Source organism: Pleurodeles waltl, chromosome 12, assembly GCF_031143425.1.
Source record: "Pleurodeles waltl isolate 20211129_DDA chromosome 12, aPleWal1.hap1.20221129, whole genome shotgun sequence".
Lineage (NCBI taxonomy): Eukaryota > Metazoa > Chordata > Amphibia > Caudata > Salamandridae > Pleurodeles > Pleurodeles waltl.
Window position 1 is genome coordinate 147,377,717 of NC_090451.1, and position 14,442 is coordinate 147,392,158.

Consider the following 14,442-nt stretch of genomic DNA (forward strand, 5'->3'; position numbering starts at 1 on the left):
TGCTTGAGGACTTGGAGACTGTCTCAGTTGGTGTAAAGGAGATCGGGGAAGTCAAAAGTGTCTCAGTAGGTGTAAAATGGGTGGTTGAAAATGTGAATGTTTCAGTAGGTGTAAAATGGGTGTTGGAGGAAGATGAAACAGTCTCATTAGGTATAGAGTGGGTAGTGAAGGAAGCTGACATTGTCTCTGTCACTGTAGAAGTGTAACTTACAGGCGTTGAGACTGTCTCAGTAGATGTAGATATGCTGGAGGAAGTTACGAGTGTCTCAGGTGAGGAATGAGAGCTGGAAGAACTTGAGAATGTTTCAGTAGGTGTAAAATGGGTGATGGAGGAAGATGAAAGAGTCTCAGGGGGTATAGAATGGGTAATGGGTGAAGATGGGGTTGTCTCTATTGTTGAAGAATAAGAGCTGGAAGAAGGCATAGCAGTCTCTTCAGATGTAGAGTAGGTGATATGTGAAGAAGCGGCTGTCTCAATAGTGGAAGAATATGAGCTGGAGGTGGATGAGATTGTCTCGGTAGCTGCAGAATGGATGTTTGCGGAAGTAGAGTTTGTCTCAATAGGTGTAGCTGTGCCGGAGGACGTTTTGAAGGTCTGACTAGGTGTAGACTGGGTGCTGGAATAAGGTAAGAATGTCTCAGTTGGAGTAAAATAGATGCTGGAGGAAGTTGAAGCAGTTTCAGTAGGTGTGAAATTGGTGCTGGAGGAAGTTATGAGTGTCTCTGTAGGTGTAGAATGAGTGCCGGAAGATGTTGTGAATGTCTCAGTAGGTGTAAAAAGGGTGCTGGAGGAAGTCGAGAGTGTTTCAGTATGTAAAGAATTGGTAGATGAGGAAGCTGGGGTTGTCTCTCTTGATGTAGTATGGGAGATGGAGGAAGCTGAGGTTGTTTCTGACGATACAGAGTAGGTGCTGGACAAAGTTGAGGCTGTCTCATTAGGTGTTGAGAATGTACCGGCGGAAGAAGGGATTGCCTCTGTGACTGTAGAGTAGGTGCTTGAGGACTTAGAGACTGTCTCAGTTGGTGTAAAGGAGATCGGGGAAGTCAAAAGTGTCTCAGTAGGTGTAAAATGGGTGGTTGAAAATGTGAATGTTTCAGTAGGTGTAAAACGGGTGTTGGAGGAAGATGAAACAGTCTCAGTAGGTACAAAGTGGGTAGTGAAGGAAGCTGATGTCTCTGTCACTGTAGAAGTGGAACTTACAGGCATTGAGACTGTCTCGATAGGCGTAGATATGCTGGAGGAAGTTACGAGTGTCTCTGGTGAAGAATGAGAGCTGGAAGAAGTTAGGAATGTCTCAGTAGTTGTGAAATAGGTGCTGGAGGAAGTTATCAGTGTCTCTGTAGGTGCAGAATGAGTGCCGGAAGATGTTGAGAATGTCTCACTATGTGTAAAATGGGTGCTGGAGGAAGTTGAAAGTGTCTCAGTAGGTAAAGAATTGGTAGCTGAGGAAGCTGGGGTTGTCTCTCTTGATGTAGTATGGGAGATGGAGGAAGCTGAGGTTGTTTGTGGCGATACAGAGAAGGTGCTGGGCAAAGTTGAGGCTGTCTCAATACGTGTTGAGAATGTACTAGGGAAAGAAGAGATTGTCTCTGTCACTGTAGAGTAGGTGCTTGAGGACAAGGAGACTGACTCAGTTGGTGTAAACGAGATCGGGGAAGTCAAAAGTGTCTCAGTAGGTGTAAAATTGCTGTTGGAGGAAGATGAAAGAGTCTCAGTTGGTATAGAGTGGGTAGTGAAGGAAGCTGACATTGTCTCTGTCACTGCAGAAGTGTAACTTACAGGCGTTGAGACTGTCTCGATAGGTGTAGATATGCCGGAGGAACTTACGAGTGTCTCAGGTGAAGAATGAGAGCTGGAAGAACTTGAGAATGTCTCAGTAGGAGTAAAATGGGTGCTGGAGGAAGATGAAAGAGTCTCAGTAGGTATAGAATGGGTACTGGGTGAAGATGGAGTTGTCTTTATTGTTGTAGAATAAGAGCTGGAGGAAGGCATAGCAGTCTCTGTAGATGTATTGTAGGTGATATGTGAAGAAGTGGCTTTCTCAATAGGGGAAGAATATGAGCTAGAGGGGGATGAGACTGTCTCAGTAGCTGCAGAATTGGTTTTTGCGGTAGTAGAGGTTATCTCATTAGGTGTAGATGTGCCGGAGGATGTTATGAAGGTCTGACTAGGTATAGACTGGGTGCTGGAAGAAGGTAAGAATGTCTCAGTTGGAGTAAAATAGATGCTGGAGGAAGTTGATGCTGTTTCAGTAGGTGCGAAATAGGTGCTGGAGGAAGTTATGAGTGTCTCTGTAGGTGTAGAATGAGTGCCGGAAGATGTTGTGAATGTCTCAGTAGGTGTAAAATGGGTGCTAGAGGAAGTTGAAAGTGTCTCAGTAGGTAAAGAATTGGTAACTGAGGAAGCTGGGGTTGTCTCTCTTGATGTAATATGGGAGATGGAGGAAGCTGAGGTTGTTTCGGGCGATACAGAGTAGGTGCTGGGCAAAGTTGAGGCTGTCTCAATAGCTGTTGATAATATACTGGGGGAAGAAGAGATTGTCTCTGTCACTGTAGAGTAGGTGCTTGAGGACATAGAGACTGTCTCAGTTGGTGTAAAGGAGGTGGGGGAAGTCAAAAGTGTCTCAGTAGGTGTAAAATGGGTGGTTGAAAATTTGAATGTTTCAGTAGGTGTAAAATGGGTGTTGGAGGAAGATGAAACAGTCTCATTAGGTATAGAGTGGGTAGTGAAGGAAGCTGACGTTGTCTCTGTCACTGTAGAAGTGTAACTTACAGGCGTTGAGACTGTCTCAGTAGATGTAGATATGCTGGAGGAAGTTACGAGTGTCTCAGGTGAAAAATGAGAGCTGGAAGAACTTGAAAATGTTTCAGTAGGTGTAAAATGGGTGATGGAGGAAGATGAAAGAGTCTCAGGGGGTATAGAATGGGTAATGGGTGAAGATGGGGTTGTCTCTATTGTTGAAGAATAAGAGCTGGAAGAAGGCATAGCAGTCTCTTCAGATGTAGAGTAGGTGATGTGTGAAGAAGCGGCTGTCTCAATAGTGGAAGAATATGAGCTGGAGGTGGATGAGATTTTCTCGGTAGCTGCAGAATGGATGTTTGCGGAAGTAGAGGTTGTCTCAATAGGTGTAGCTGTGCCGGAGGACGTTATGAAGGTCTGACTAGGTGTAGACTGGGTGCTGGAAGAAGGTAAGAATGTCTCAGTTGGAGTAAAATAGATGCTGGAGGAAGTTGAAGCAGTTTCAGTAGGTGTGAAATTGGTGCTGGAGGAAGTTATGAGTGTCTCTGTAGGTGTAGAATGAGTGCCGGAAGATGTTGCGAATGTCTCAGTAGGTGTAAAATGGGTGCTGGAGGAAGTCGAGAGTGTTTCAGTATGTAAAGAATTGGTAGCCGAGGAAGCTGGGGTTGTCTCTCTTGATGTAGTATGGGAGATGGAGGAAGCTGATGTTGTTTCTGCCGATACAGAGTAGGTGCTGTGCAAAGTTGAGGCTGTCTCATTAGGTGTTGAGAATGTACTGGCAGAAGAAGGGATTGCCTCTGTCACTGTAGAGTAGGTGCTTGAGGACTTAGAGACTGTCTCAGTTGGTGTAAAGGAGATCGGGGAAGTCAAAAGTGTCTCAGTAGGTGTAAAAAGGGTGGTTGAAAATGTGAATGTTTCAGTAGGTGTAAAACGGGTGTTGGAGGAAGATGAAACAGTCTCAGTAGGTACAAAGTGGGTAGTGAAGGAAGCTGATGTCTCTGTCACTGTAGAAGTGGAACTTACAGGCATTGAGACTGTCTCGATAGGCGTAGATATGCTGGAGGAAGTTACAAGTGTCTCTGGTGAAGAATGAGAGCTGGAAGAAGTTAGGAATGTCTCAGTAGGTGTGAAATAGGTGCTGGAGGAAGTTATCAGTGTCTCTGTAGGTGCAGAATGAGTGCCGGAAGATGTTGAGAATGTCTCACTATGTGTAAAATGGGTGCTGGAGGAAGATGAAACAGTCTCATTAGGTATAGAGTGGGTAGTGAAGGAAGCTGACATTGTCTCTGTCACTGTAGAAGTGTAACTTACAGGCGTTGAGACTGTCTGGATAGGTGTAAATATGCTGGAGGAAGTTACGAGTGTCTCAGGTGAAGAATGAGAGCTGGAAGAACTTGAGAATGTCTCAGTAGGAGTAAAATGGGTGCTGGAGGAAGATGAAAGAGTCTCAGTAGGTCTAGAAGGGGTAGTGGGTGACGATGGAGTTGTCTCTATTGTTGTAGAATAAGAGCTGGAGGAAGGCATGGCAGTCTCTGTAGAAGTAGAGTAGGTGATATGTGAAGAAGATGCTTTCTCAATAGGGGTAGAATATGAGCTGGTGGGGGATGAGATTGTCTCAGTAGCTGCAGAATGGGTGTTTTGGGAAGTAGAGGTTATCTGAATAGGTTTAGATGTGCCGGAGGACGTTATGAAGGTTTGACTAGGTGTAGACCGGGTGCTGGATGAAGGTAAGAATGTCGCAGTTGGAGTATGATAGATGCTGGAGGAAGTTGAAGCTGTTTCAGTAGCTGTGACATAGGTGCTGGAGGAAGTTATGAGTGTCTCTGTAGGTGTAGAATGAGTGCCTGAAGATGCTGCGAATATCTCAGTAGGTGTAAAATGGGTGCTGGAGGAAGTTGAAAGTGTCTCAGTAGGTAAAGAATTGGTAGCTGAGGAAGCTGGGGTTGTCTCTCTTGATGTAATATGGGAGATGGAGGAAGCTGAGGTTGTGTCGGGCGATACAGAGTAGGTGCTGGGCAAAGTTGAGGCTGTCTCAATAGCTGTTGATAATGTACTGGGGGAAGAAGAGATTGTCTCTGTCACTGTAGAGTAGGTGCTTGAGGACTTGGAGACTGTCTCAGTTGGTGTAAAGGAGATCGGGGAAGTCAAAAGTGTCTCAGTAGGTGTAAAATGGGTGGTTGAAAATGTGAATGTTTCAGTAGGTGTAAAATGGGTTTTGGAGGAAGATGAAACAGTCTCAGTAAGTACAGAGTGGGTAGTGAAGGAAGCTGATGTTGTCTCTGTCACTGTAGAAGTGGAACTTACAGGCGTTGAGAGTGTCTCGATAGGTGTAGATATGCTGGAGGAAGTTACTAGTGTCTCAGGTGAAGAATGTGAGCTGGAAGAAGTTGAGAATGTCTCAGGGGGTGTAAAATTTGTGCTGGAGGAAGATGAAAGAGTCTCAGGATGTATAGAATGGGTAGACATTGTAGATGGGGTTGTCTCTATTGTTGTAGAATAAGAGCTGGAGGAAGGCATGGCAGTCTCTGTAGATGTAGAGTAAGTGATATGTGAAGAAGCGGCTTTCTCTATAGGGGAAGAATATGAGCTGGAGGGGGATGATATTGTCTCAGTAGCTGCAGAATGGATGTTTGGGGAAGTAGAGGTTGTCTCAATAGGTGTAGATATGACGGAGGATGTTATGAAGGTCTGACTAGGTGTAGACTGGGTGCTGGAAGAAGGTAAGAATGTCTCAGTTGGAGTAAAATAGATGCTGGAGGAAGTTGATGCTGTTTCAGTAGGTGTGAAATAGGTGCTGGAGGAAGTTATGAGTGTCTCTGTAGGTGTAGAATGAATGCCGGAAGATGTTGCGAATGTCTCAGTAGGTGTAAAATGGGTTGTGAAGGAAGTTGAAAGTGTCTCAGTAGGTAAAGAATTGGTAGTTGAGGAAGCTGGGGTTGTCTTTCTTGATGTAATATGGGAGATGGAGGAAGCTGAGGTTGTTTCTGGCGATAATGAGTTGGTGCTGGGCAAAGTTGAGGCTGTCTCAGTAGGTGGTGAGAATGTCCTGGGGGAAGCAGAAATTGTCTCTGTCACTGTAGAGTAGGTGCTTGAGGATTTAGAGACTGTCTCAGTTGGTGTAAAGGAGACTGAGGAAGTTAAAAGCGTCTCAGTAGGTGTAAAATGGGTGGTTGAAAATGTGAATTTTTCAGTAGGTGTAAAATGAGTGTTGGAGGAAGATGAAACAGTCTCAGTAGGTATAGAGTGGGTAGTGAAGGAAGCTGATGTTGTCTCTGTCACTGCAGAAATGAAACTTACAGGTGTTGAGACTGTCTCGATAGGTGTAGATATGCTGGAGGAAGTCACGAGTGTCTCAGGTGAAGAATGGGAGCTGGAAGAACTTGAGAATGTCTCAGTAGGTGTAAAATAGGTGCTGGAGGAAGATGAAAGTGTCTCAGGAGTTACAGAATGGGTAGTGGATGAAGATGGGGTTGTCTCTATGGTTGTAGAATAAGAGCTGGATAAAGGTCTGGCAATCTCTTTAGATGTAAAGTGGGTGACGTGTGAGGAAGCAGCTTTCTCAATGGGGGTAGAATATGAGCTGAAGGAGGATGAGATTGTCTCAGTAGTTCTAAAGTGGGTGTTGAAGGAAGTAGAGGTTGTCTCAATAGGTGTAGATGTGCCAGAAAATGTGATAGTAGTCTGAGTAGGTGTAGACTGGGTGCTGGAAGAAGGTAAGAAAGTCTCAGTTGGAGTAAAATAGATGCTGGGGGAAGTTGATGCTGTTTCAGTAGGTGTGAAATAGGTCCTGGAGGAAGTTATGAGTGTGTCTGTAGGTGTAGAATGTGTGTCCGAAGATGTTGAGAATATCTCAGAAGGTGTAAAATGCATACTGGAGGAAGATAAGAATATTTCAGTTGGTGTAGAATAGATGCTGGAAGATTTTGAGGCTGCTTCCTTAGCAGAGCTGCTAGAGGAAGTTATGTGTGGCCCAGTATCTGTAGAATGGTTGCTTGAAGAAGTTGATACTGTCTCACTGGTTGTAGTGTAGGTTTTGTTAATTGATACTGTTTCAGTATTTGTTAAATAGGTGCTAGGTTGGACTGTACTTGTCACATTGTTGGGGAGGGTTGTACTTGTCACACTGGCTAGCGGAGAAGTCCCGGAGGACACAGAGGAAGTGCCCATAGATGACAAACTCATGTTGGTTGACTTTGAGATCTGCATACTGTTTACTCCAAGATGGCTTGATGATGTTGAAGCTGACTCCGTATTAGGAGTATAGATGCTGGTTGAAGTTGAAGCTTTTGCAGTAGGAGTGGAATATGTTCCAGAGAATACAGAGGTTGTCTCACTAAGTTTATAATAGGTGCCGGATAAAGCTGTGGCAGTCTCAGCTGGTGTAAAATAGGCACTGGAGGAAGTCGAAGCTGTCTCAGTAGATTTATCATAAGTGTTTGTCGAGATTCCCGTTGTTCTGCTTGTATTATTTGGTGAGGTATACATTTCATTTGTTGAAGTGTCCTTTATGACGCTTGTGTTGGTGGAAGTTAAGGAGTTAATATTTGTAGCAGCATTTGAAGAGGACGTTATTTCACTTGATGCTGTAGTGTGTTGTTTTTAGAATAAGCAAAGAAAAGTCATTAATCTGGTGCACACAAACTTCTAATCCACATAGAATTATAACTCAACCTCACCCTTTCAAATATTTATATAGAGGTCACATAACATATATAATTATTTATTTGTTTTAGCTTTCACGTCCGGAAAACTGTCTTTCTTATAAACTATTAATAAAATCAAGAACATCTGATGAAGAATTGCTTTTTATAGCAATGTGAGGCCACTGGTGATTTAAAAACGACTGGATGTGTATGAATGTTACATTAAAGCCCTCTTGCTCCCTTTTTAGAGATATTGCTTTTAGACAGCTTTAACTGTCTCTGCAAGCTACTGCCTTTCCAAAAAATGTTAAATAAATGTATGGAGGGACTTTTGATCAGCTGGTGCATGCATTTGTCATTCCCATTTTACTTCCACCCACCACAGCATACAACATGAGTCACTTTCACTTTCAGTGATTGCACAAGCCAGTGCAAATTGTCCACATCGGCCTAAAATAGTTCCTTTCTCTTTAGTGACAAAGCTTGTATAAAGTGAGCCTTTTAACACAGTTAAATATTGGTTATTTGTTTTGCTTGCATTTGAGATGCCACTTCGATGGCCAGTTATCCTCTATCTCCTTTTATAGCTGCTGTTGGAAACCTTTGTAACATTATAGGGTGCTGCAATTTCAGTGCTTGGTTTGCGATTTATTTGTGTCACCTTCAGAAACAATAATAAAATGCATGGCACAACTGAAAAGGCTTAATATTTCTAAGAGCATAACTATTAAATCATCTACATCAGAGAATGTCTTTTACATTTAAAATGTTTATTTCAACCACATGATGGCCATTTCTAATGGATATGTCTAACTGCAGATTCCTCACCTTATGAATACCCCAGGCGGGTTCATTTTTCTCAGCAATTGCCTTATCTGCCAGTAGGTGACTGCTGGACTTTTCATCCTTGGTGTGGTCTCCCTTAACTTTTTGCCTCTGTTCCCCAGGTTGCTGATGTGTGCTGGACTCTGATTTTACTGTGTTTGTTACTCTGGGCACTTTACCACTGCTAACCAGTGCTAAAGTGCAAGTAGAAAGTGGGCATTTTCTTGCTTATACCATTTCTGTGACTATTCCTGTTTGTGGATTTCCTGTCTGGGTCAGTTTGACAGTTTGGCTGGTTGCACCTCACACTAGACAGTGACACAAAGGGAGCTGGGGTGTAGCCTGCATATCCTGATGAGCCATCTGTGCTAGGAGGGAGGGGAGGAGTGGTCACTCACACCTAAAAGGGCTGTGCCTGCCCTCACACAATGCAGTCTCCAACCCGCGGGTGAGTGTCTGGGGCCTGGCCTGAGCAAGGCAGGATTTCACATTCAAAAGAGACTTTACTTTGAAGTAGGCCTTCTTCAAAGGAGAAATTGGGTATAAGAAGGGCACCCAAAACCACAGACTTTAGATCACTTCTGGCCATCAAGAGGAACCTCTGCCTGGAGAAGAGCTGAAGAGCTGAGGAGAAGTGCTGCCCTGCCTGTGACTGTGCTTTGTGGAGCTATCCTGCAGTTGCTGCTTCTGCCAGAGTAAGAGGGCAAAGACTGGGCTTTGCAGACTTCCATCTTGTGAAGAAATCTCCAAGGGCTTGATTTAGAGCTTGCCTCCTGTTGTTTGAAGTCTCAGGGACAGCAAAGACTTCTCTCTGCCAGCACCTGGAGTTTCTGGAAAGACTACTACTCTGCCCTGTGGTGCCCATCCAGTTCCTGGGACCCTGAAAGGAGAAGCTGGCAGCATAAAGACAAGGAAATCCACGCACAGAGCGCCATAGGGGAAAAGATTGACGCAACTCTGATCTGCAGCTGAAGAAACAACGCGCCGCCATCTCCGCAGCTCAGAAACGATGCTCACAGGAAACGCGACCGAAGAATCGATGCACGGAGCAGGAGAAACGACGCGCAGCATCGATGACGGAGGCTGGGAGATCACAACCCACGCTGCAGGGTTTTCGGATCATCATGTGGCAGGATTTCCAACTCAAGTACCGCTGTGTGTGGAAAAACAAAGCAAGGCCTGCCCGGACCCGAGAGTGCTGACCGGATCGACGCATCGCTCTCCTACGGAGAGAAGAAACAACGCGCCCAACCCCGCGAAAGGAGCAACGACGCACGGTCCCGCTCGTGAGTGGAATCAATGCCTCGCAAGCCCTTTTTGACGCACACTTGCCCGTGCGGGGTTATTTTTTACACGCACCAGGTACATTTTCACGCTAGCAGCACTAGTGTGTGTTTAAAACTACTTAAAGACTCTTTTTGCATTTTTATTGATAACTTAACTTGTGTATTGTGGATTTTTGTTGTTTTGGTTTTGTTTTGTTTAGATAAATATTTCCTATTTTTCTAAACTGGTGTTGTGTCCTTTTGTAGTGTTTTCATTATGTTACTGTGTGTGTTGGTACAAATACTTTACACCTAGCACTCTGAAGTTAAGCCTACTGCTCTGCCAAGCTACCCAGGGGGTAAGCAGGGGTTAGCTGAGGGTTATTCTCTGTTACCCTGACTAGAGTGAGGGTCCTTGCTTGAACAAGGGGCAACCTGACTGTCAACCAAAGACCCCATTTCTAACATTGACATTGTGTGGCTCCACTTCTGGTTGTCCATTCCCGAAATAACATCAACAGCCACAATTTAACCACCAACTCTGCACATTGATGTTTGTTCCTTTCTGTCTCATCTTTTGATCTGTATCTGGAGCTCGCTCGCTTGATTTCTGTTGCTTACTGAACATTCTTCTTACAGTATTTCTCGAGCGTGCAAGGGATATATGTCCCCCTAATGTTATGGGGTTGAAACCCTGCAAATATTTCCACAAACAGATGTCAGTGATGGACCCGCACAAAGTCTATCTCTGGAGTCTCTGCTTTTTGAACGACTCAAAGTCAGGCAGCAAATGTGCTCAGACGTACCTGAAGACAATCCAGGACCGTGATGCCAAACTATCTACGTCACCAAACACTGTAGGAAGGCTCAGAAAGCCCAATCCCAATCATAGTTGTGGACAAATTCTCAGTCCAGAGGCCGTTTTTGCGGGAGATCATTCCACTCCAAATTTCAGGTAAGTCAAAGATGAAGAAACACCAGCAGTCCAAACATGGCTCCCTGTTGCATGGATGCCAGGATACCTCTAGAACTCAGTCACCCACCAATGGACTCCAGCACTAGTCCTGATCCTACTTGTGTGCCTGGAGCCATTTGTGACTCAGTAGCAAATTCACGCCTCCAAAGAGGCTCTGTTGTGAGTCTTTGGTATCATCCAGGAGCTCTCTAGTGTGCCACTGGGCCCCAATGAACCGAGGAGGCCTTCAATCGAGACTCCACACTGGGGTTTACTGTGACTCTGGAGCTAAAATCGACTCTACGTCCTTTCCCAATGCCAAATACCATGCCAGTTCAAACATCGGCAGAAACACCATCAATGCCAAAGGATGGCCTTAAAATCTGTTTCAACACACACCACAAATCAGCTCCAGGGGGCTGTTTTCCTCCTGCAGTACCTAACAACGTAGAGCCTCATGATTCAGACATCCACAGGTCGACTAAAACCAATTGCTGGATCTGTAAATTTTTTAGCTGTACCTCTGTGTGCTGATAGGTGGTTTCGATCGGCTCCACGTTGGCATCATCCATGCCAAATGTGACCTGCCCAGTATCTATATAGGTGTCACCTGAGTTCTTTTGTTTCCTCACCATCAGCGTAGATCTGGAAAGAGCTAACTCGGTCCGTATTTTTTAAAACTATTTTTTGACCTTTTGTCAAACTATTTTGAGACTTGTCTCCCAATGTGCTTAACAATGTCTTCTAAAAATATTGTGGGGTTTAGACCTTATTGTTCCTGTGACAGACCCTCATCTGGTTTCCTTATGGTGCCAGGAGTTGGGCTACAACTTGTGAAGACTCATGAATCCCAAGGTGCAGTTCCTGAAGCCCCGCAACACCAGTCGACTCTGCAAGACTACTCCTGGGACCATTTGCCGAGCCGTTCACAGTGCTCGTCATCATGCTCAACATAATCAGGTAAGTCCCACAAAAAGTCTAAAATATCCAAGAAGTCAAAGCGCTCTTTGACTTCGTCGCCCCAGTCCAAGCATTTGTGCAGGGGACTGAGATGAAATGATTCAACAAGCACAGAGCTGCTGTCAAAGCAGCTCAGTGCTTGCTGAAGCAATGGCACTGCCAGGGAAGCCTTAAGTCTCCCCCCTCAGTGCCAGGTATCCTGTAAGAGCTTTTTTATTAAAAAACAATATTTAAAAAATAAATAAATAAATAGTAAATGAACAAATAGGGACCACGGGGAGCCCTTGAGCCCATAAAGAGCAAAAAAACAAACCCCATAGCTTAGTGTGAAGGTTGCAGACATTCACACTGAGTTTTGGGGGTTCAAGTCCAGCTAGAATCATTTCCCTAGGTCACAATGGGAATTATGTTGCTTCAGCTGGGCTGCAAACGGCTCCATAGTGATGCCAAATTAAAAGGTGGCATCCCTGTAGGGTGCCTCCAGATATGAGAAAGGAAGGGGTGACCATCTCATTAACTAAGAGGTGGGCGACCATCTGAGCATATAGGAGGCTGATCAGTCGAATGAACCGGTGACTGGCTCAAAGGAAGGATAACAATGAGACATGGTAGGGCCATAAAAGTGAATCGAACGCCTTGGTCATGTCTAGAAATATCGCAGCTGCTTTGAGTGAAGGGTCTATGGTGTTACAATTCAAAGAAAGATTGCAAACTGTGAGCCTTCAAGTGCCCCAGTACAAACCTCGATTGGTCCAGATACACTATGAGCGGCAACAGCGAGAGCAATCTAGATGCTATCAATTTAGTGAGGATTTTCTATCTATCTTAATCATGGATAGAGGTCTGTATGACTCACAATAGTGTGATTCCTGATCCAGCTTCAGAATAGTCACAATCGATGCCTCCCGTAACGATGGGGAGAACTCCTGCACCAAGGGACTCCTCGTACCTGGCTAGTAGGTTGTGGGCTTAGATCGAAGCAAACTCCTTGTAGAAGGGGGCAGTGAGGACATCCAGGCCTGGGGCCCTCTCACTGGACCACCTCTTCAACCATAAAAGGCTCATTGTGGAACGTCAAGAGGCCAAAGCAATTGCACTGAGTCGAAGTAAAAGGCACGGTTAAGGGGAGGCTCTGACTCCGTCGTTGTGTACAGTGTGGAATAGAAGGTGGCAATTTCCATTGGAATAGCCTCCACATCACCTTTACCATCACACAACTCAGCAATATAGTAGTTGGCCCAAGGTTTGAGCAGCAGGTTGGCAAGCATCCAATCTGTTTTAATGCCTTCGTCATAACGCAGCATGAGGGCCCCTCCGCCCAAGTAAAGAGTCTTTTTGTGTGCCACCTCATCAAATTCAGTTACTTTGCTCCTAATGCTTGCCAGCTTGGACACTCTGCAGTTGGCGAAATACTGTAATCTCAAACAACGATTTCCTCTTCAAAGTGTGCTATTTCTCTGTGCAGCACCCACAGAATCCCTACCTAATTTGCTATGCAGACCCCCCTGATCGCATCCTTAAATGCCTCCCATAGGGTAGACACCGTGTCATGCATGATGTTCAAAATATTCCACAATAGGAATATGAAACTCATCTGGTTGTGGAGCACTACCACTGGGAGGATCCACATAAAGGCATACGTTTCATAAATCGTTGGGGTCATCTGAAGCAGAACTGGTGCTAGATCTGATAAGGTCCGTGACACATGCAGGACGTCACCAGCCAAACAGCTATATCTCACATCTCCAGCCAGTAGTCTATCCGTGACCATGTGGTGTGAGAAGGGGCTACACACGTACCCTCAGTGCTACCCTAATGTTGGGATCACCAGAGGTCAATTAGGTAATTGTCGTCCATAGTTAATCCCAACTGCAAAGCCACATTTGGGTGTGGATGCCTAAAATAATTTGCTGTGTCCACCCAGGAATCCAAGACGACACTGAAGTCTTCCTCCCACAAGAGTGCTCCGGGCCTGAAGAAACCTGCCAGTCGCCAAACCTCAGTGAAAAAAAACAGAAGCCATCTACATTTGGACCGTATATGAGCCAAAGCGGGTGGCCCTGCAATGTGCCAAATAACATCACATATCGTCCCTGCTGATTGCAGAGACTTTGGCTCGTGCACCATGGGAGGCCCTTGTGAATAAGTATAGCCACCCCTCAAGCATAGTTGATAAAATAAGCAAAGTGTCCCATTCACTGGGCCCTCAGGCGCGCCAGAGTATGCTCTGTCAGATGAGTCCCCTGTAGCATGCAAACCTCTATTTTATGGTGCTGGAGGTAGGCCATAACATGTCGCGCCTTGAGCCTATCATTTAAGCCCCTAACATTCCAAGTCAAGCAGCCAAGTGACAGCATGCATAGTTGTGTATGTGTGAAAATCGCAGAGTGTGGATGTGTATGGTGCTGTCCATACGAGTCGCCTGTGATACACTTGTAGGAAAGTACCATCTTGCCTGGTCTACCCCCATATTGCACTGTATATATGTTGTTTTAGTGTATGTGTCACTGGGACCCTGCCAGCCAGGGCCCCAGTGCTCATAAGTGTGCCCTGTATGTGTTCCCTGTGTGATGACTGTCTCACTGAGGCTCTGCTAACCAGAACCTCAGTGGTTATGCTCTCTCTGCTTTCCAAATTGTCACTAACAGGCTAGTGACCAATTTCACCAATTCACATTGACATACTGGAACACCCTTATAATTCCCTAGTATATGGTACTGAGGTACCCAGGGTATTGGGGTTCCAGGAGATCCCTATGGGCTGCAGCATTTCCTTTGCCACCCATAGGGAGCTTTGACAATTCTTACACAGGCCTGCCACTGCAGCCTGAGTGAAATAACGTCCACGTTATTTCACAGCCATTTACCACTGCACTTAAGTAACTTATAAGTCACCTATGTGTCTAACCTTCACCTGGTGAAGGTTGGGTGCAAAGTTACTTAGTGTGTGGGCACCCTGGCACTAACCATTTCATGCGTTCACTATACATAGGTCACTACCTATGTATTGCGTCACAATGGTCACTCTGAACATGGCCATGTAACATGTCTAAAA

At 45.2% G+C, this 14,442-nt stretch overlaps 1 protein-coding gene across 1 annotated transcript in view; it reads right to left on the reverse strand.

The window, feature by feature from the left end:
- Positions 1-6,922, reverse strand: part of LOC138267099 (mucin-3B-like) — a 49,991-nt gene extending 43,069 nt beyond the window's left edge. Inside the window, exon 1 of the mRNA XM_069215948.1 lies at positions 180-6,922. Within this exon, the coding sequence (XP_069072049.1) occupies positions 180-6,922 (6,743 nt within the window). The remainder of the gene's footprint in view (positions 1-179) is intronic.
- Positions 6,923-14,442: the final 7,520 nt, after the last annotated feature.